Genomic DNA, 21,479 nt, shown 5'->3' with positions numbered 1-21,479 from the left:
TCTTTGCAATACATAGCTCATGGGAAAATAGCTTAAAAACTATTGTGGTATTGAATATGTTGCTTATGTATCTTATTTCTTATAAGTTGCTTGTTGAGCGGTAACCATGTTTCTGGGGACGCCATCAACTATTACACCTTTGTTGAATATCATGTGAGTTGCTATGCATGTTCGTCTTGTCTGAAGTAAGGGTGATTTGTCATGATTAAATGGTTTGAGTATGCATGTTATTAGAGAAGAACATTGGGCCGCCAACCAAAGCCATGTATCATGGTGGAAGTTTCAGTTTGGACATTAATCCTCAATCTCTTATGAGAATATTATCTGTTGTTGAATGCTTAAGCATTAAAGAGGAGTCCATTATCTGTTTTCTATGTTGTCCCAGTACGGATGTCCTCAAGTTGAGATTTATCAAAAACGAGAAATCAAATGCGATCTATCTCCTTGGACCTTTGTACAGGTGACATAGAGGTACCCCTTTGTGACACTTGGTTGAAACATATGTAATGCAATGATAATCCATGGAAATCCGAGCTAATTAGGACAAGGTGCGAGCACTATTGGTATTCGATGCATGAGGCTTGCAACTTATAGGATGTCTTATGCATAACACATATGAATTATTACTACCGTTGACAAAATTGTTTCTATGTTTCCAAAATAAAAAGCTCTAGCACAAGAGTAATCGCTGCTTCCCTCTGCGAAGGGCCTTTCTTTTACTTTATGTTGAGTCAGTTTACCTACTTCTTTCTATCTTAGGAGCAAACACTTGTGTCAACTGTGTGCATTGATTCTTACATACTTGCTTATTTGCACTCATCATATTACTTTGTATTGACAATTATCCATGAGATAAACATGTTGAAGTTGAAAGCAACTGCTGAAACTTATATATTCCTTTGTGTTGCTTCAAAACCTTCTATTAAGAATCTATTGCTTTATGAGTTAACTCCTATGCAAGACTTATTGATGCTTGTCTTGAAAGTACTATTCATGAAAATTCTTTGCTATATGATCAGTTGTTTAGTCATTATCTTTACCATTGCTTTGAATCACTTCATTCATCTCATATGCTTTACAATAGTATTGATCAAGATTATGATAGCAGCATGTCACTTCAGAAATTATCCTTGTTATCGTTTACCTACTCGAGGGCGAGTAGGAACTAAGCTTGGGGATGCATGATACGTCTCAAACGTATCTATAATTTCTTAAGTTCCATGCTAGTTTTATGACAATACTCATATGTTTTATATACACTTTATATCATTTTGATGCATTTTCCAGCACTAACCTATTAACAAGATGCCGAAGCGCCAGTTCCTGTTTTCTGCTGTTTTTGGTTTCAGAAATCCTACACAAGAAATATTCTCGGAATTGGACGAAACAAAAGCCGAACCTTCTATTTTACCGAGACGGACCCAGAACATCGAAGGAGAGTCGGAGGCGGCCAGCAGGGGGCCCACACCACAGGGCGGCGCGGCCAGGCCCCCTGGCGCGCCAGCCTATGGGGGGCACCTCTGGCTCCTCCGAGGCCGCCCTTCCGCCTATATATGCTCCCAGATGCGAAAACCCTAACACGATCGACGATATTCCACGAAGAGTTCCGTAGCCGCCGCCATCGCGAAGAAAAGTTTCGGGGGACAGAAGTCTCTGTTCCGGCACACCGCCGGGACGGGGAATTGCCCCCGGAGTCATCTCCATCGACACCACCGCCATCTTCATCGCCGTTGCTGTCTCCCATGATGAGGAGGGAGTAATTCTCCCCCGAGGCTGAAGGCTCTACCGGTAGCTATGTGGTTCATCTCTCTCTCCCATGTGATCTTTGTGTGATCATGAGCTTTGTAATCTTGTTGAATATGTAGATGTTACTCTTGTCTATTATGCACTCTAGAGGTTACTTTAATATGAACTCCGGAGTTACTCTCCACGGTGTGATGGTGACAGTGTGCGCATCGTGTGTGATTCCTTTATGACGTTGTGGAGCTTGTTTACTCTGGCTTGAGGGTGCTCTTGTAGCCCTACACAATGAATGGTGTTTGTCATCCAACAATAGAGTGTTTGAGAGTAGCATTTATTTATTCAATTATGTGATCATTGTTGAGAGTGTCCACTAGTGAAAGTATGATCCCTAGGCCTTGTTTCTAAGCATTGAAACACCGTTTCCAACAAGTTCTGTTACATGTTTGCTTGCTGCCATCTTTATTTCAGATTGCAATTACTACTTATAATCATCCATATTACTTGTATTTCACTATCTCTTCGCCGAACTAGTGCACCTATACATCTGACAAGTGTATTAGGTGTGTTGGGGACACAAGAGACTTCTTGCATCTTAATTGCAGGGTTGTTTGAGAGGGATATCTTTGACCTCTACCTCCCTGAGTTCGATAAACCTTGGGTGATTCACTTAAGGGAAACTTGCTGCTGTTCTACAAACCTCTGCTCTTGAAGGCCCAACACTGTCTACAGGAATAGAAGCGTGCGTAGACATCAATGGGTGCACAAAGAGGAAGTACATTCCACCTTCTTGCCTTATTAAGAACAAAAGATCAAAAAATCAAAGGAATATACAAGAATAAAAGCTTTGAAAGTTCCTAAGAAGATTGTGAGGATGCTCGTGCTTAGGTTTTAGGAATGCACAAGGGAGGACGAAACCTAGCTTTGAAGGCCAAGGTTTAGGATTAAAAGGTTAAGATGATGCATAGTGCGGGTGAATAGGATTTTTAAAAGAAATTACAAATTTGTCTTCTAAGAATGCAGAATTAAACTAACTTTTATTTTACAATCACAAAAACTAAATAAACTAGGATCAAGTAAGTTCACCAACAACTAGAGCTAAGCAAGATAGGGTAAAGATATATATCACAAGTGATAAGCAAGATATAATTACTTCAAGCACAATAGTTATCACAAGGAAGTAAACTCGGGTATAGAGATAACCGACGCAAGCGGAGAGGCAATCGGAGACGAAGATGTATTCTTGTGTTCTCACACATGAAGAGAGATACGTCACGTTAGAGAGATGTGGGTTACCACGAAGGTATCCCGAACGCGACAAAGGTTCGCCTTATTCTCCAAGCCAATTCCACAAAGGACAAAAGTCTTTCCCTTATGGCTAGCTTTTCCTCCATTTCGGAGATCACAAGCTCCACAACCACTTCACAAACTCCATGAAGGAGATGCCCGTGCATCTTCATAGTCTTCCACAAAGAGGTCATTGGAGCATCAACCGCCAAGCCAACTAGGAGGTCACCCTCCAATATTAAGAAAATCGTGGTTTCTCACTTGAATAAATCGTAATAAAAATCTCAACACTATTCAAGGATGCAAAGCAAGAACACCAAATGTGTTCAAATACTTCATGCTCAAACCCCACCAAGGTAAAAAAAAGTGCTAAAGAGGAATTAAAGGAAGAAAAATAGAAAAATCAACAAATAACTCCAAAATCTAGATCCCAAGAGTTCCCCTCACTTAGAGGATTGATTGACGGAGATTGCAGATCTACATATCCTCTTTCAAATCTCTCAAGAAGATGCAAAAATCAGAAGGACGGAAGAAGAAGCAACTTCTGAGGTTCAATAATGGAGCAGAGAGATAAAACAATTGGTTGACCTTACCTCCTTATGGAGGAAAAAAGGCTATTTATGGTTCAAGGGTGAAAAACTAGACGTTTTTTTTCATATAGCAACAGCACCGATTCCAATTTTATTAATAGAGAAAAGAAGAGATATTTGTTGGAGCTAGCCGCTACGTTTCCAAATATAATATTTGGAGCAGTTAACTGCGCACGTTCCCATGCACGACGGTGAGCATAGTTTAGCTGTCTGACTGGCTCCCCAGACCCCAGTACAGGCCTCCACCACTTGTGCGCCATGTGATCTCCTCGTCCTCCTCCTCGGTATTTCCACGCCAAAGATATCTCCGATCTGCACAAAGGCTATGTTGCTTCCATTGGCCGTTCGGGTCTCCTCCGCGTAAGCGTCCTCTGTTCGCTTTCCCGTTTGTTTCGCCAACTATAAAGCTGAGTCCTACGATGGGTAAACCCTTTTGTACCGGTGTGCAGGCAGGGTCAAAGGCTTCTTCTCTCCTGCCTGGGCGCCCCCAACCTGCTTGCCTGCCTGGCCGCCTCCGGCCTTGCCCACATTGTAAGTCTAGGGGTGAGGATCATCGATTTGGTCGAGTATTGATAGTTCTTGTAGTATGCATCATGTGACCATCTTATATTGCTTTTGCATCTGCTCAATCTGTGGTTTCAGAGATCTAGAAACTGCTGATTGAAAATCAGATGCTCCATTTCATTACTAACTAGCTGATCCTTTCCTGCTGCATGCTAGTATTTGACCCAGAGCTCGCTCATAGTTTCCAATTTTTGATCCACATACTCACGCGGCGCATCTACATTCTTGTTCTGACAAAACGTGTCTATGATACTGATGATATGCACTGGGAAATTTTCTGATCCAAATTAACACAGAAATGGGGTGCGGTCCGTCGATCCCCAACAAGCTGGGCGGGAAGGGCCGGAAGCGCCGGAGCGTCATACAGGAGGTCGCCGTCTTCCTTCCGACCATCCGCGTTCCGGTGGCCATCGACATCGTCCATCCGCTCCGGGGACTGGTTTCCAAGGAGCTGCTCGACCGTCTCGCCACGCTCCGTTCCAACGTCGTCCTGCTGGCTGAAGATATCTGTATGTTGATCACTACTTCTGTTGTGTTTCCTGGTTACACATCACTTTGGTTTTACTTGACTAGTGATGGGTGAGTCCTGAACTTGTAACTCGTAAGAATACCTCTCATGTCCTTTTGTTGATCTTCTAATGCAGATCATGGGGATATGGCGGCTATATCTGAATTAGAACGCGCCCTGGAGGAGTATCTCCCGGTCGTTCTCGGTTTAACAGCGAAAGGTCTGAACTTTTATAGCCTGTCCCTTCTGTGTAATTTTCAAGACTATGCAATAGATAGTACTCAACTGTTATTGCTTTTGCTAGAGAGCCGTCTTGAAGCATCTGTACAATTCAGTTGGAGGACCTTGGATGATGACCAGGTAATTAAGAGTCTATCGTTCTTGCCACTATAATCCCGCTTGCGGTGATTTTCTTATTGGTTGATCAAGTGCTGAATCTAGGAGTGTTGTCTCGCGAGCGCGTGGTATGAAGTTCTTTCTGTTATCCACATGATGGCGATGCTGGCATTGTTTGAGGCAAACCTGAAACTCATTCCGAGGAACGGGCAGTATGGAATTGAAAAGAAGGTCTCAGAAGGTCAGTTCGATGAATATACTTTCAACTCAAGGAGATTACATCACTTTTGGAATATTCATTGGGTTACATAGTTAGACCACACTGAAATGTGTTTCTGTGTGTTCAAATCAGAGTTAAATTAATGAAATGATGCATTTTATGTTTTAGATTCAAAGAAAGATGTCGTCGACTCATTGCTCCGGGCATCAGGATGCTTAGACTACTCTGTGCATCGCTTACTTGTTCAGATACCTGTACAAATCAAGTACGTACCCACCTGAGATGCAAAAACCCATTTAAAAAATATCAACTTGTACTACCTGCCAGATAAGTACTCACTTCAGCTCACCTTTTTATTACAGGAAGAGTTTTCCTAGTTATCTGCAGGAAGGTATGCTTGAGGCCATCTCAATTCAGGCATTGGCTCAGGTAGTGTAAACATAAAACTCCACTTGATATATTCTTCAGAATGTCAAGCCAAATTTTCTTGTGGTGTATGATTCTACAAAATAAACCCGTATACTGTATCTACTCTTAAAACCAGTGTGTAGAAATACAGCTTGGATTGGCTTCTGAATGTGATAAGGCAACATTGTCGGTAAAGAGACGGCTAGCATGTGAGCAAGTCAGCTATTTTTCACAGGTCCGCAGTTCTTGACTAATCACGTCTCACATAGTACAAGTCATCAGCATCGTTTACCATTCGTAATGAACTTGTTTTCGTACTAGCTTGCTCCCTGATCTCTCCCTTTCCTCAGGCTCACTATTGTCTGTCGGGATGCGACACAAGTGACTCGTACGGAAAGAAGCTTCTGCTGTTCCTTAAGTGGAAATGCATGGATGCTAAGGTTGGCCAAAAGAACCCCTAAATTCCTGAAGCTTGATAAATGCCTCACTAACGGTAGTACAACAATGTTGCATCTTGTCACCAGGCAGTGGCATATTACTACCATGCTCTAGTACTTGACAAAGGCAGCGAACCGAGCAACCATATAAGCGCAGTATGTTGCCTCTCTGCAGCTGATGACCTCCTTGCAGAGAGCAAGAGAGCTTGTCTGAGCTTTTGCCTGGCAAATCCTATCACAAGGTCTGAGATTACTGCAAGATAAATCATCAGTAATAAATCTAGTCATACACCTTATGACCTGACGCGTTCGTTTTCACTTGAATATAGGGTGCCTCCTCCTTGGGGTATCATGAAAAACATGCACAAGAAAATTCCAGATGTTGCGTACAAGAAATTCCAAATTTATGGACATCTTTTTGAACAAGACAAGAATAGGTAATTTTACTTCTGGTATCAAGATGAACGCTAGATCTGAATATGATAAATTTCAAAGTTGTAAGCTTGTTCATTTGAAATCCTTTGGCTCAAGGACATGCATGACCAATCATTTTATGCATATTTTCTTACTCTGTCTGTGGCACCTCTTATTTCCTGCTGCAGTGCACTTCAATCCTTGCCTGATCTTCCGGAGTTTCCACTGTCTCTGAGACCTGAGGGGTACGAATTTCCTTGCACTGATTCAATCTGGGAGAATGTCGATTGCCAACCTCAGATTCAGAGCCTCAAGGAGCATTTGAAGGACGAGGAAGAAGAAGCGGAAGCAAAATGAGAGTTCAGGCTCCCGAATGCTTCCTTGTATTATATCCTTAAAACTGACGGGAGTTGCACAACTACTAGTTGAAACATGCATAAGGAAGAACCATAGAAAATCAAAAGATTTACTGTGTAAGTGAAAAGTATTTACCGTCTGTGTAATTCTTGGATGTTTAATAGAAGGGCCAATGATCAATAGAAAAGAAGAGTGTCCCTATATTCATCTGCTTGCTGGCACATCAGACATATGTGCATGTCATGATCAGGTAATTTTATTTTGCCAACTGAAGTGTAAAGCATCGAGACAGTAGTATACAATCCCTAAGTATGCTCAGTAACCATGTGCATAGAAGTCAGAACTTAGTCTGCACTCGTAGCAATGCAGTACTTGGAAATTTGGACGGCCACTCCCTTCAGTGGACTCAGTTGAATAATGTAGTTCAGAAATCTTTGCTGTGGAAATGGGTGGAAGGTGTCTTACCCCGATGAGGACACACCGTGTGTGTTCACATAGGAGGTTTAAACAACAACCTCAAAAGGATTACAACGAAGGTTACAAGAAGATTTTCCAGATACCGACCCTTATCTATGGAAACGGTGCAATACATCTTGCTGTACGTGCAGTGGCGGAGTTCGAACATTTAGAACCATGGTGCCTAGAGGGTGCCTCAAAAGATTAAAAAAAAAATTGGAGGGTGCATATGTGGTGAAAACATGTCATTTTACAAAGATTTTTTTCTACCAAGGTCATGTGCACCCCCTAGCTTGTTGTAGATCTGCCACTGTGTACATACTAAGTTACAAACTAACAGGCTAACACACCCTCTTATCTAAGTTAAGATTGTTCTCCTGTCAAAAAAAAGTTAAGATTGTTCCTGAAAACTTTGAGTTGGGGAACCGTGAGTAGTTTAATTAGTAAATCCATCTGCAACTTGGTCACCTGCTAGAATAAACTTGATGTCAAAAATTTCTGAGCTACTCGTTCTTGAACAAATGATAATCAATTTCAATATGCTTAACTCTAGCATGGAAACAGAATTAGCTGAAAGATAAGTTGCACCATGGGCGGATCTAGGCTATTGGCAAGGGGGCAGCTGCCCCCACTTAAATCTTTAATCTCTTTGTAAAGTCTAGTTAAAATAGAGCTTTGCCCCACTTAAAAAATATTTTCTTCAATACGCATATTCTTGTCCCCACTCAATTCCCATCCTGGCTCCGCCCCTGAGTTGCACATATGTTATCACACCATAGTTGAGCTGCTGAAGGATGAGGAACCTTTAGTTCATCAAGAAGGGTTTGTACCCACATAACTTCAGCCGTGGCATTGGTTGGACACTTGTATTATTCCTATGTACTTGTGTTGACGTCAGAAACCCCCTGGCGGGCAGAGACGGGCAACACTGTAGAGCCGGGAACAACTAGGGCTGCGGCTGGCCCCAGTCCCTCTGAGCGACGGCCCGCAAAGCCTCCTGGTCGCACGCGCCGATGTTTATCACAAGGGCGTGCCACCTGACCTATACCTGGTCAGGAAGGTGTGGATGATGCCTCGCTTAGTTTTCCTGCAGGGCACACACGTAAACGTTAAATACGAGCCTCGATCGGCTCTCAGGTTATCCTGTGAATCGGCTCAAAGAGCCGATCCACCCATGATTCAGACGAGGTGTCCGAATATGGTGGTCCTGCTTGATCAAGGTAAAGCTAATGAGATCTACGACGATTTAGGGTTTTCACCGCATAATCGGATCATCCTACTCCGAGGTTGGGCCTCGCGCTCGCGCACGGTGATCGTAAGCCGATCCTAGACAGGGCCTAAAAACCAACACGAGGTTGATCCCCGGAACATCCTTTCTAGGGCCAACGAACGTCACCCTACACGCCGTTGGATCCTCCCCCCCTTTGTAAGGCCTAACTATTGCAGATATTAAACTAATCCTTGTAGAACAAAGATGCAATCGTAACGGATCAGATCTACTAAACTATGATCAAGCGGGTGCCGCCCCTACACCTAAGATAGGTGTAAGGGCGGCTAGACATGCAAGGGTTGCACTACGACAAGCATGTAATATGAAGAACAATGCTAACCCTAACATGTCTAAGATAACTACGTTGCTCGCCATCAAAAAGGCTTCGATACGAGCAACGCATGAACAACGTAGGCAGGCTTGTGCTGCCTAGATCGCAAGATGCGATCTAGGCAACATGATGCTTACCGGTAGAAACCCTCGAGACGAAGGAGTTGGTGATGCGCCGAGATTTGTTTGTGGTTGAACGTTGGTTGTTGTTTATTCCATAAACCCTAGATACATATTTATAGTCCAGCGGACTTTCTAATGTGGGGCGTGCACCAAACCGTGCACGGGTAAGATTCTAACTTCTAAACTAAGATGCGACCTAATATGTTACAGATACACGGGCAATTAAGCCCAACTTGATATAAAAGGCCGATCCACGTATTCCTTCTATATATATTTCTTCAAACCCATCTTGATCGCGGCCCACTCTCGACTTGGTCAAATTCTGGTGATAACACATGCCCCCCTGGTTTTGGAGATGACATTTCCAAAATCATTATGCCTTTCTTTCATCGGGTCATGTCGTGGCAGAACCGTCGCAGTATCCGTCATCATGATGACTTGCCTTCTCAACTTCTCCGCGTGACTTGGCAGTCTTTTCTCTTTCTTTCAAGCACCACTTCCTCGGAACTGCTGTGGCATTGAATTCCCACTATATCCCCTTTTATTTAACCGTTCCGCACAGTTCAATCCCACATCTCCTTCGCATTAGCATTCCAAAAGCCGTCCTGCGCCACCATGTCTTCTTCCTCCTCCACTTCATCGGCTCTTTCCACCCAGTCCTCTTCGTCTTGCGCGCCGACGCCGGAGCCAAACCCGGCGGAGATCCATGCGGCCAACATCCGCCGCGCCATCGAGGCCGGGGAGGAGTCTAGCCATGACTTCTCCCTCTGGTCGGAGGACGACAAATCCTCGACAGACGGGGAGAGCGACCTCCGCTTCCTCGCCGACGGGGAATCGGAGGAGGAGAGCGATGACGATCGCTTCTCCTGGGACGACTTCACCACCTCCGAGGAGGTGAAGGAGGAGGAAGAGGAGGACGACGACGACGAAAGCTCCCCCGACGAACCACCGGCCAAGCGCCATTGCCCCTGGCCGGGGAATCTGAGTGACTTCGACAGCGACGATGACGACGACGACGAGGAAGATGAGGACAATGAAGGTCCTGCCGGCGGCCGCTGGAGCAGCGACGACGAGCCGGCCGGGAGCAGCGCCGACACCGGCGATGACGGCGATGATGAGGGCAGCGACGGCCCGTAGATAGGACATCTAGCATAGGACCAGTAGCAGTAGATGGGGCTATGTATCCCCTAGTACTTCCTTTTGAGGGCTATCAGCTTCTTATGTAAGAAATCTATCAATGAAGAACTTTTCCCAATCTGATTTGCCGATTCGTTTAGCTTATCTTAGCCGATTTCTCCTCATACTGGTCTTGCCGATTCGTCCTCTTTTACTAATGCATAACGAGCCGATAGCAACGCATCGGTCCCTTGATATTTACCCTTACATTCTTCACCTGATGATTCTCTTTCCGGTGGATACTGTGGGATTTCCAAGAGAGCCCTTAAATTCCTCCCACCGGTTTCAGAGATCCTTTTTAGCGAGCGCTCATCATTTTGTGAAGAAGGTTGCAACGAAGATCAGCCGATGGTACCCCGATCGGCTCCTCAGAAGAGCATCCACCAGGCATGTTGCCCCCCGAGTCTCAGCCAAGGCAAGACAGAGACGAGGATACGCCAAGTAGCTGTATGGACCTGGGCTTGATCATGTCTGAGGGAACTTCTTATGCAAAGCCAGCCGATCTGAACATAAATCGGCTTCTCAAAGCAGAGAGCCTTCAAGGTGAGCTGCCCCCCGAGTTTCTTCAGTTCTTGCCGGCCAGATCGGCTCCTTTCTTTTGGTGGATCTGATGCGCTCCATCCTTGACCTGATCTGCACGTCCAGGCTGCTCTTGGCCTTTGCCCTTGAAGAGAGGATCCGAGCTCTTACACTACTCCATTGAGGAGTTCTTCCATTAGTGCTCCATTGACCCTCTGATCGTAACAGTTATTCCTCTTGAGTCGATGTCTGCTGCATCGGCTGTGCTCGAAAATTTACGAATTTTCGAATTTTTTTTTTTTACGGCCGACCTGTGCATCGGCCCCCATACTCCAATACCCATCACCAAAGATGAGATGGGATCCATTGCATATCCTCGTGTTCTATCCACCTGGGTGCCCCCCCGAGCCGATTCTGTCAAGAGAATTGATGATATCGGCTCTGTTGGATAACATGTCGAACCCAGGCAGAATGGATGGTGAGGATAATTTTGGCCGATTCGCTGGAATCGGCCTCCATGTTGCTTGTTCGATGAAAGGTTTTGTAATGTCCCTTCATAAATTTTTGGGGCCGATCACAAGGATCAGCCTCGCCATGTTTGCTCATTGACGTGTTCTTGCTACTCGTCCAGGCCGGTAGACAGAACCAGCCCAATCTCTGATTTTATCATGTTGGTGCGCTTGCTGTCGTCCACCTTGGATATATCGTGTAACCGTGGAGCACTGAGCTTCGTCGGAAGAACGAGCACCATGTTTGTGCCAGCCGATGTTTCATCATCGGCTTTCCTTTGCTTGGGGCGCCACTCCATTTTCCGTGGACGACCCTCTTCATCTAGGGTTCGCTGAACCTTTGCCGCCAGATCAGGCCTTGCCTTCCTCAATGTATGCAAGTATAACCTCTCGGCTTCTTCCAGGCCGCGCAATCGTTGAACCCTGCGTTTCTGGGAACGGCTGGGTCCGTCAGGGCACCACCTTGGCCGATGGTACCTGTCTTCTTCTTCTCCCTCGTCTTCTGAATCTTCGAGATCTTCCAACCGAGGGGACTCAGCTCGTTTGCTCTGTGGCGGGAGAGGTCCTAAGCGCTCGAACACGGACACGTTGGCTGCCTCCTTCTTCTTCCGGTTGCATTCTAGGCAATTGCCGATTGTTGGCAATCGGCTCATTCCTGAATCCCAGCAGTGCCTGAAGAAAGGACAATCCCAGTGCCTGTCCTCGTCGTCTTGCTCCCTTGCCTTTTCCTTGGCACAGCGCTCGTGCTCCTCCTCATCGCGATTCTGCCGACGATGTCTTCTGGCTTCTCTAGCCAGACGATCTCTTTCATCATCATCGCTGGACCGTCGGCGTTGGTCGTACTGACTCACATACTTGTTGAGGAGGTGATCAGAGAGAGGTCGCTGATATCTTATGTTCTTCACTTCTCCCTCTGTTACATAGCACTTGCCGTCTTGGCGGAGCCGATCGCGTGGAGCGGCTTCCTCTGTTTCTTTGCTATGAGAGCAGCTGCCCTCATCTCCATCTTTGCCAGCGTGGTGTCCAAGATCTACCATGTTGATATTGCACAGGAAACCCGGCTGGCACCCTGCATGGCAAGCATACTCCACCATGTTTACGGCGGGGAAGGGGTGTGTGTCGACCTTCATGGCGTATTGGTTGAAAGTTAGACGCCCATTCTCTATCGCCGCTTGGATGTGCTGACGCCACACCTGCGGTCGTTGGTGGCATGGGAGAGCGAGTTATGCCATTTGCGGTATGGCTTTCCATTCAGCTCTTGCGCCGTGGGGAATTTGAGACCTTCGGGTATCTTCAACTGCTTTCCTTGAGTAGGAGGTCGAAGATTTGCTCAGTCTTGGTCACGTCAAAATCAAATCCCCCGGGCGGGCCTCGGTGGCTTTACCCATTTGCGGGACACGGGGTTCCTCCCGAGTCCACTCAGCCCACTGCTACTTCTTGGTCTCCCGCGAGAACTTCGTCTTCCTCTGCATCGACCAGGGCTACTGCACGCTTGAACTTGTCTTGGTACAGGTCCGGGTGGCGCTGTTCATATGCTGAAAGTTTCTGAACCACGTGCGCCAGCGAGGGATAATCTGCTTGGGAGGCCATGTCCTTGAGCTGTGTTGCAAGGCCTGCTACCGCCAACTCGACTGCTTCCTTTTCGGTTATACGAACCGAATAGCATCGGTTCCTAAGATTCCTGAAGCGCTGGATGTATTCCGTCACGGTTTCTCCGCGCTTCGACGTAGTTGTGCTAGATCGGCAATGCTAGACTCGGAAGCTTCCGAATGGTGCTGCTCATGGAACTGCTCTTCCAACTCGCTTCCAAGTTTGGATGGAGTTCGGTGGTAGCGATGTGTACCACCCGAAAGCCGATCCCGTGAGGGACTGTGAGAAGAACCTCACGCGCAACTCATCTGACGCTGAGATCGTGCCCAGCTGTGCCAAATATCGGCTCACATGCTCGATGGAGCTGGACCCATCCGATCCACTAAACTTGGTGAAGTCCGGGAGCCGATATTTGGGTGGCAGCGGGATCAGTTCGTAGCTGTTGGGGTACGGCTTGGTGTAGCCGAACGCCTTCCTTTTCGGCATCATACCGAACTGATCTTTCAGAATCGTACAAATCTGATCCGCTGTGATGGCTGAAGGTGTAGAACCCTGAGGATTCGCCGGGGTGGCATACTTAACCAGCCATGCTTGCTTTTCCGGTTCTAAGCCAACTGCAGGAGCTGGGCCTTGGAGGTTCGTCGGGGTGGCGTACTTAGCCAACCACGATTGCTTCTCAGGATCGGCTCCTGACGTTCCTCCTGCCGTCCCAGAGGCCGCTGATATTGCAGCCTGGTTTGAGAGTGCCCGAGCGTTGCGGTCCGGTGACGTATGCGCACGTGTATCCGTGCGGGATCTCCTTAGGCGGCTCGGGTAGGAGTTGGTAGTCACTAGGATCACCACCAACCTTGTAGACGACGTATGCCGATGAGTTCGGCGGTTCCGGTGCTGCCCATGCGAACGGGCTGGGGCTGGAGCGGCATCTCTCCCTTGAAAGTCCCCGAGCTGGTCCCGATGGAGAATACCGGTGGCTCATGATTTCTCGGACGACGCGTAGAGCGACACGCTCCAAGGTGTTCACCGAGGCTCTCGGAGTGGCGGTGCAGCGAATGAGCCACCATGTAGTTGATCTCTGCCGCAGCGACCTGGTGCGTTCTTCGACGGGCGGACAAGTCCACTCCATCGAGTGCGCCTTCAGGTGTGAAACCCTTCCACCTGACGCCATGGGAGCGGGTTCGGTGGAAGGAGCCGATGAGTTCGGCTTCGAGGGTTGCCTTGATCTCGTCATGCTTCTTCTTGAGGTCATCAGGCAGATCCGCGTACGTGACCGGAGTGTCTTCCGCCATCTCGGATGTAGATGGCGATGTCGTGGATGTCGTCGACCGTCCCACCGGGCGTGCCAGAATGTGTTGACGTCAGAAACCCCCTGGCGGGCATAGACGGGCAACACTGTAGAGCCGGGAACAACTAGGGCTGCGGCTGGCCCCAGTCCCTCTGAGCGACGGCCCGCAAAGCCTCCCGGTCGCACGCGCCGATGTTTATCACAAGGGCGTGCCACCGACCTATACCCGGTCGGGAAGGTGTGGATGATGCCTCGCTTAGTTTTCCGCGGGGCACACACGTAAACGTTAAATACGAGCCTCGATCGGCTCTCGGGTTATCCTGTGAATCGGCTCAAAGAGCCGATCCACCCATGATTCGGACGAGGTGTCCGAATATGGTGGTCCTGCTTGATCAAGGTAAAGCTAATGAGATCTACGACGATTTAGGGTTTTCACCGCATAATCGGATCATCCTACTCCGAGGTTGGGCCTCGCGCTCGCGCACGGTGATCGTAAGCCGATCCTAGACAGGGCCTAAAAACCAACACGAGGTTGATCCCCGGAACATCCTTTCTAGGGCCAACGAACGTCACCCTACACGCCGCTGGATCCTCCCCCCCTTTGTAAGGCCTAACTATTGCATATATTAAACTAATCCTTGTAGAACAAAGATGCAATCGTAACGGATCAGATCTACTAAACTATGATCAAGCGGGGTGCCGCCCCTACACCTAAGATAGGTGTAAGGGCGGCTAGACATGCAAGGGTTGCACTACGACAGCATGTAATATGAAGAACAATGCTAACCCTAACATGTCTAAGATAACTACGTTGCTCGCCATCAAAAAGGCTTCGAGTACGAGCAACGCATGAACAACGTAGGCAGGCTTGTGCTTGCCTAGATCGCAAGATGCGATCTAGGCAGCATGATGCTTACCGGTAGAAACCCTCGAGACGAAGGAGTTGGCGATGCGCCGAGATTTGTTTGTGGTTGAACGTTGGTTGTTGTTTATTCCATAAACCCTAGATACATATTTATAGTCCAGCGGACTTTCTAATGTGGGCGTGCACCAAACCGTGCACGGGTAAGATTCTAACTTCTAAACTAAGATGCGACCTAATATGTTACAGATACACGGGCAATTAAGCCCAACTTGATATAAAAGGCCGATCCACGTATTCCTTCTATATATATTTCTTCAAACCCATCTTGATCGCGGCCCACCTCTGACTTGGTCAAATTCTGGTGATAACAACTTGATATTTAGACTACGGCCTGTTTTCTTGCACTTCATGAAAAGATATTTGGGCCAAGAAAGACAGCAAATGCACCTGTAGAATAGCCCATTCTGCATTCAAAAAGAAATTGGTATTCCTTGTTAACAGAAAAAAGAAATATCTAGCCTGGTAAGGGTTAAGTATTGTAATGCACCAACAACGCTTTTCTACTTGGTAGCATTCTCTACATTAAGAGGAGAGCCTTCATGTGCAGGAAATTTTTCATTGGGTGACATGGTTGTATTTGTAGGTTTACAACATGTCAGACCTACTATTTTCAGCACATCTGAGGTATATTTTTCTTGTGTCAAAAACAATCAATCACAACACCGCCTCTCACATGTGACCCTCGACATCTACATATAGGCCTCTTGATTCCACATTTGAGTCTCTACACGCGTTGACTTGTCTTTCCCGTCGCACGTGAGTAGAGGTGTTGAACTGTATAAGTAGATTGCACTAGCCATTTTCATCACTTCGGACTTTTGGTTATATTGACTGGTGCATGAAGCTTACAAACATCAGCAAGAACTTTTATGGCAAACACCTTTTGGAGATCTTGAAGAAGAGATGTTAAATAAGTACAAAGATAGAGATATTTTCTTTCGAATAAAAGAATAATGAAGTGATAGCTTGGAAGGCCAAAATCCAAGTGCTTGCAACTTTGTGATGAGTTTTGAGAACCGTGCTCTTCGGACTTGCTTCAGTCCATATAAAGCCTTGTCATATCTATAGATGCAATGATTTTTTTCCTTAACATCATACCTTGGTAGCTTCCTCATGATACGTTCTCTTGTAGAACACCATGAAAAAAACGTTTTCTTCACATCCAGTTGTTGAAGACTCCACCCCTCGATACTGCAATAGATGGTAGATAATGAATAATAGCCTCCTTGATCACGGGACTAAAAGGCAGTGACATATTTTTGTTTGAAGCCTTTGGCAACTAGGCGATCATTGTATCTATATACGCTACTATCAGCCCTATGCTTAATTTTGTAAACCCACTTGCAGTCTATGATATTTTACCTGCTTGTTGTTGGGAAACTAGATGCTAAGTTCTATTTTCTATAAGTGCTAGATACTATTCATCCTTGGCATTTCCCAATTTTTAATTTTTATGGCCTCTTCTAAATTATTAGGTTCTCCTGAAGTGAGATTTACAAACCCAACCATGTCTTCGTATTGTCTAGGCTATATTTTACAATTTTGAAGCCTTGTATTCATACACTACACATGTCGTGTAGTCATACACTACAAATGTTGTGTAGTATGCGTACATGGCTCCTAGCGCAGCTCCTGATCAGTTTGGTGTCGTTGCGCTTGAATTAGCTTTGGTATCGCGCATATCCGCTCGGGGATCGATGTCCAATGCCTTATCTGATCTGATCTGGTCCGTGTTTCCACATGGTGAGGAGCTCGTTGATGTAGAATATCCCGTAGGGACGGTCGACACATGCAGGGGGGACCACCTAAGGAAACCTAGAACACGTTTGTGTGTTGTCAACCTCGTGTGACATCGCGGATTTGTGACGTATGAGGCAATTTAGATGACGTGTTTTCTGCAGTTTGCTACGCGGTTTTGCTGATCTAGTCTGCGGTGAGACCCGCGTGACCATGGTTTTCCTTGTCATCGCCGTGATGTAGTCTAGGAATGAAATCACGTCCAAGATTCTGCATCATTTTTGAAAGATTGGGATATAATGACTAGAGGGTGAATAGGAGTTATCAAATACTAGTGCCAACTAGTAAGTGTGTACTTGACTAATACAGATGTGCAACACACGCCTCAACCAATATAAATTATAATAAAAATATCATTAAAACACAATTTTTCAGAGAAGGGCATGATATGCTTAACTACTTATAGCTACTCCCTACATTTTGAACTTAAAACCATTGATTCATTGCTATGTGTGAGAAGAACACCAGTGAGTTGCAGTATATAATGTACTGCATTATCATTAACACAAAATCACTAAACGTAGAACAGTGATGATTCAGAAATTGATTCATAAAGGACCTGAAATACTTCACCCGCATAGCTCTCTTTCTAGAAAGAAATAAACTTCTTGGTCCTCTACATTGTCAGAAGCTTTTCTTAGTTGCTCAATTTTTGTTCATCATTTGTATAAATGATGGATTAGTGTGAGTTATATTTGTATAAATGATGGATTAATGTTAGTTTCCTAAAAGTTCCCCAACATCCATTCGGTGACGTATTCAAAGTTGTCAGAATTGTGATTCCGAATCCGATCGAAACCTCTACGGTAGAATTGTAAACCGTAGGATCTTAACTTTTGGACGTAAAGACTTAGATTCTACTTCTTAGAATCATGCAATCGTTTCACTTAATTTAGTTAGTAATCGCATAGTAAAATCAGGATTCTGACAAGCTTGCATTTTAGGTACAGACCAAGAAGTTTATCTCTTTCTAGAGAGAGAGCTATGTGTGTGAAGTATTTCAGGTCCTACTTGAGCAACTAAGAGAAGCTACTGACAAGCTTACATTTTAGATATTCAGATGTGCAAATTTGCAATGTACATCGGTTGTGTAGGTAGTGTTGAAATGTGAAAGATATTGGTTATAACGGAATTACCTGTTAAGTACAAATCCAGGTTATTTGGAACGGTGAAGAATTCTAGTATATCGAAGAACTATAGTGTTGATATTAATTCTGTTGGGTTTCATATCTAGTCTACCCCAAATTGGTTGGAACAAAAGGCTTTGATATGAATCAACATAATTTATTGTTGCCTTGGGTTCGAAAACTTAATTGCTATGGCAATTTTCAAAATAGTAACTTAATGAGTTATCAAACACTCCAGCAACAAGTTGCTGAGAACTATCACTTGTTCGGATTTGAGAGTGCAGATTTCATTTCTCCCAATTGGGAGAAACATTTTCACATAATTAGTTGGTAGGGTGAGTAGTTTGCGAGATTTCCCCGCAAAAAGGAGAGAGTATAGGTCGCCGGATTGACATGATTGCAAAATGTTGGGTGTATTTCTTTTATAGCAAGCACGAGCCTAGCAATCAGTATGAATAGAAGTAATAAAATCAGGTTACAGACCCCGTTCAATATCACAACTATAAAGTAAAGATTGAATTCACTCTTAATATAGTGTAGGGTATGTGTATATGTAATATGTTTTTTGAAAGGTTGGCTACATCAATTCTTCTAGCATACTCCCTCTGTTCCGTAATTTTAGTTTAAATTAGAACTAAAACCACGACAAAAGTTATGGAAACTGACGGAGTATTTGCCTAAGGAGTTACACTGATAGTGTTACACGGTGATATTGTCAGACCGCGGAACATAATTTTTCCATCAGAATTCAAAATTTCAAATGACACAACACAATTACAGTGTGACTGTGTTCGTTGTATGGATCGCCTAATTGGTCACGCAATGTATGATTCAGTAATAATGGGACACATAGATCATAGGTATATAAGGCTAGTCATAGTGGGGAGTAACTTAGACTAGTAACATGACATATGTTACTAGTCTAAATTACTACCTTCATAGTGGGTAATAATATGTGGTGTCATGCATTGTATCATTTACTATGGTGTACACTCAACTTGTCTTGGGATGTGTGATGTTATGGTAACATAGCTAGTTACCACCTCACTCTCTTTCTTCATTCATTGCCATGCCATGTCACCAAAATGCTTTGGGTTGTGTGATGTTACTAGCTAAGTTACTCCCACTATGAGCAGTCTAAGACGCCTATCAAGTGTGCCGCCAATGGGAACAGCTTCTGGTTTAACTACAAGAGAAACGGCTTCCTGTAGATGTCAAATGCTTCTGACGCGCATAGTTGAGGTTCCTGCAAAATCGTTCAATAGAAGTTAAGGATCGATGCTTGGCTTGCATGTTTGGGTTGTTGAATGGCGAGACTGATGGACTACCTGTGCGCAGCTGAAGGTGATGACCCGGCGGAAGAAGGAACCGATGGGCCCAGGGATGCCTGAGTCGCCGCCGTTGTCGCGGATGGTGGCCCGCATCGCGTTGAGCAGACGGCCGTAGGTTGTGCCCGGATCAGACTCCACCGCCTTGATGAAGCTGTACGTCATGGCGCCGGTCGAGGTGGAGCCGGCGAACGCCGTCGTGTCAGCCGAGGTCTGGCTGTCGCCGCAGCCGCTGAACGAGATTGCTAGGCCGCCGCTCGTGCCCTTCGGCGTATCGGGTTGACGGTTGTGGTTCTCCCACTGCCAGTACCCAGTTCTTGGCGCGTCGTACAAAATCACAGCAAGTTCAACTTGTGAGATCGATTATCTTTTTCAGGATCTCTGCTTATATATTGGGCGCGTAAAGCGAGTTTGAAATACTCCAGGTGTTGTGCGTACCTGGATATGCGGCAGAGGTAGGGCAGGTCAAGGATGGTGCCACTGTGGCAGGTGTCGACGATGGCATGGAGCTTGACGCCCGGTCCGAGGGGCCGGACGATGGTCTCGTTGATCTCGTCGTCGAGGATGACACCGCGGTCCTCGAAGTCGAGCGGGCAGATGGCCTCGTCGTAGCCGTCGACCTCGTCGCCGTTGCTGTCCAGCTTCTGCATGCCGTGGCCGGAGAAGTGGAACACCAGGGAGTCGCCGGAGGTGCAGCCCTCGACCAGCCACCGCATCGCCAGCCGGAGGTTATCCTTGTTCGGCACACGGTACGGGTCCTTGTCCTCCTCTGTCCAGAGAATAGATAGATGATCACAAAACGAACCACCAAAGTCGAGACGATCTACACGACCAGAATGAAAAGACTGGACGGGTGATTGTTTACGTACGTGTGAGGACGAGGATGCAGTCGGTTGGGAAGCCGAACCTCTCGCGGAGCAAGTAGGTCATGCAGTTGACGTCGTTGACGGTGCCCTTGAGCTCGTACTTGGTGTAGCTGTAGCTGATGCCGACGAGGAGCGCCCGCTTCTTGCCGCGGGCATGGGGGTAGCTGGCCGGCAGGCGGTACGGGTCGCCGACGCGCATGGACCCCGACGACGAGGGCGGCGGCTGCGACGGGGACCCGAAGGCGTTGAACAGGCCCTTGATGAAACCCACGGCCTGGTGCAGGCCGCCGTGGCGCTCCACGCGTGTCACGGCGTGGCAGAGAGCGCAGCGGACGGAGCGCGCGCCAGGCGGCACCGACAGGTACGCGCCGCAGCGGCTGCACCAGGTCGTCCGCGTCTGTCTCCCGCCCGCCATGGGTGAGAGGTCTGTGCTTGCCTCCAGCTCGGTGCCGTCGACGGCCGGTTCTTTTCGGGCGGCGTACTGTCAAAACCTGTGTAGGCCGAGCGGACGGACGGTGTGTGTCGCCGTGTACGGTCAGACTAGATAGGTTAGGCGGACATTCTGGAAGATGATGAACTAGTATCAGTGTTCTTTCGAATCGAGAAGGAAGGAAGGTATATGTCGCGTTGGAGTAATGGAGTATGGACAATGGCGATAATGTGATGCTTGGTGGATGACACGGTGATTGTACTGATGATGCTACCTTTCGGTTCGGCCATGTCTACTTTATTCCCAGGAGCATTCGATGCTCTATTCGACATTTCGACGTGAGGGTAAGACAGAATCGTATTCATGTCCAAAGAGGACGGCCTGAAACTCGAGCATTGCAAAGGTCAGAAGAGACAAGGGAATGCATGCGAAAACGACACTGAAAAATGAAAAAAAGACAAAAATTTGGGGTGAGAGAGGCTCGAACTCTCGACCTCAGGATCACTCGCTTTAGCTATGAGACCTACGCGCTAGCCAACTGCGCCACCACCCCGTTTGCATTTCATTTTCAAATAAAAGAATTTAACCAATATGCTTGGCACCTAGCAAAATCCGTGATCAGTTGAGCCAGCTGTGCACAACCGAACCGAAACTAAAAACCGAACTGGAAAAAACCTAACCGTAACTAAATTATGGTTTCTTTTCAGTTTTAAGTTAGGTTACAGTTAGCAAAATAGCTAACCATATCCAAATAGTGAATTCAGTTAAAAATCAAAAGAAACCGAATATCCAAGCAAGTGACGAATTTTTCTCCCTGGTCTAGCTGAACTTTGCAGTCTACGTTCATATAAGTTTTAAATTTCAATGTACACAGAGAAGACCCTCCCAGC

The 21,479-nt window shown here is 46.3% G+C and overlaps 2 protein-coding genes and 1 non-coding gene across 3 annotated transcripts; 1 reads left to right on the top strand and 2 right to left on the bottom strand.

The window, feature by feature from the left end:
• Positions 1-4,070: 4,070 nt before the first annotated feature.
• Positions 4,071-6,995, top strand: LOC124651203. The gene is made up of 12 exons (XM_047190331.1): positions 4,071-4,148; positions 4,478-4,690; positions 4,826-4,909; positions 4,994-5,049; positions 5,131-5,266; positions 5,414-5,510; positions 5,608-5,674; positions 5,790-5,888; positions 6,004-6,093; positions 6,178-6,332; positions 6,420-6,527; positions 6,693-6,995. The coding sequence occupies exons 2-12, from the start codon at positions 4,480-4,482 to the stop codon at positions 6,859-6,861; spliced, it is 1,272 nt and encodes a 423-aa protein (XP_047046287.1). The 5' UTR covers positions 4,071-4,148; positions 4,478-4,479; the 3' UTR covers positions 6,862-6,995.
• Positions 6,996-19,102: 12,107 nt separating this feature from the next.
• On the bottom strand, positions 19,103-20,730 carry LOC124653898 (metacaspase-1-like). Its single transcript, XM_047192953.1, has 4 exons — positions 20,163-20,730; positions 19,732-20,062; positions 19,294-19,609; positions 19,103-19,211 (listed from the first exon to the last, which is right to left on the bottom strand). Exons 1-4 carry the CDS (start codon positions 20,572-20,574, stop codon positions 19,152-19,154), a joined length of 1,119 nt encoding a protein of 372 aa, XP_047048909.1. The 5' UTR covers positions 20,575-20,730; the 3' UTR covers positions 19,103-19,151.
• A 325-nt stretch (positions 20,731-21,055) lies between these two features.
• TRNAM-CAU lies at positions 21,056-21,142 on the bottom strand. The gene is given in 2 exon segments: positions 21,056-21,091; positions 21,105-21,142. It is a non-coding gene; the product is annotated as a tRNA-Met (tRNA).
• Between the last annotated feature and the right edge of the window lie 337 nt (positions 21,143-21,479).

Source organism: Lolium rigidum, chromosome 5 (assembly GCF_022539505.1).
Source record: "Lolium rigidum isolate FL_2022 chromosome 5, APGP_CSIRO_Lrig_0.1, whole genome shotgun sequence".
NCBI classification, from domain to species: domain Eukaryota; kingdom Viridiplantae; phylum Streptophyta; class Magnoliopsida; order Poales; family Poaceae; genus Lolium; species Lolium rigidum.
The sequence above is the reverse complement of the archived record's forward strand: the minus strand, read 5'-3'. Positions and strand labels throughout refer to the sequence as shown.

What these genes read in the sequence shown, in the direction of transcription:
- LOC124651203 (XM_047190331.1), top strand. Translation starts at nt 4,480, where the DNA reads ATGGGGTGCGGTCCGTCGATCCCCAACAAGCTGGGCGGGAAGGGCCGG. An exon ending in TCTCGGTTTAACAGCGAAAG is followed by an intron (nt 4,910 to 4,993) that starts GTCTGAACTTTT and finishes TGCTTTTGCTAG; the next exon opens with AGAGCCGTCTTGAAGCATCT. An exon ending in AAGTCAGCTATTTTTCACAG is followed by an intron (nt 5,889 to 6,003) that starts GTCCGCAGTTCT and finishes CCCTTTCCTCAG; the next exon opens with GCTCACTATTGTCTGTCGGG.
- LOC124653898 (XM_047192953.1), bottom strand. Translation starts at nt 20,574, where the DNA reads ATGGCGGGCGGGAGACAGACGCGGACGACCTGGTGCAGCCGCTGCGGC. An exon ending in TACCTCTGCCGCATATCCAG is followed by an intron (nt 19,610 to 19,731) that starts GTACGCACAACA and finishes CGACGCGCCAAG; the next exon opens with AACTGGGTACTGGCAGTGGG. An exon ending in TCACCTTCAGCTGCGCACAG is followed by an intron (nt 19,212 to 19,293) that starts GTAGTCCATCAG and finishes ACGATTTTGCAG; the next exon opens with GAACCTCAACTATGCGCGTC.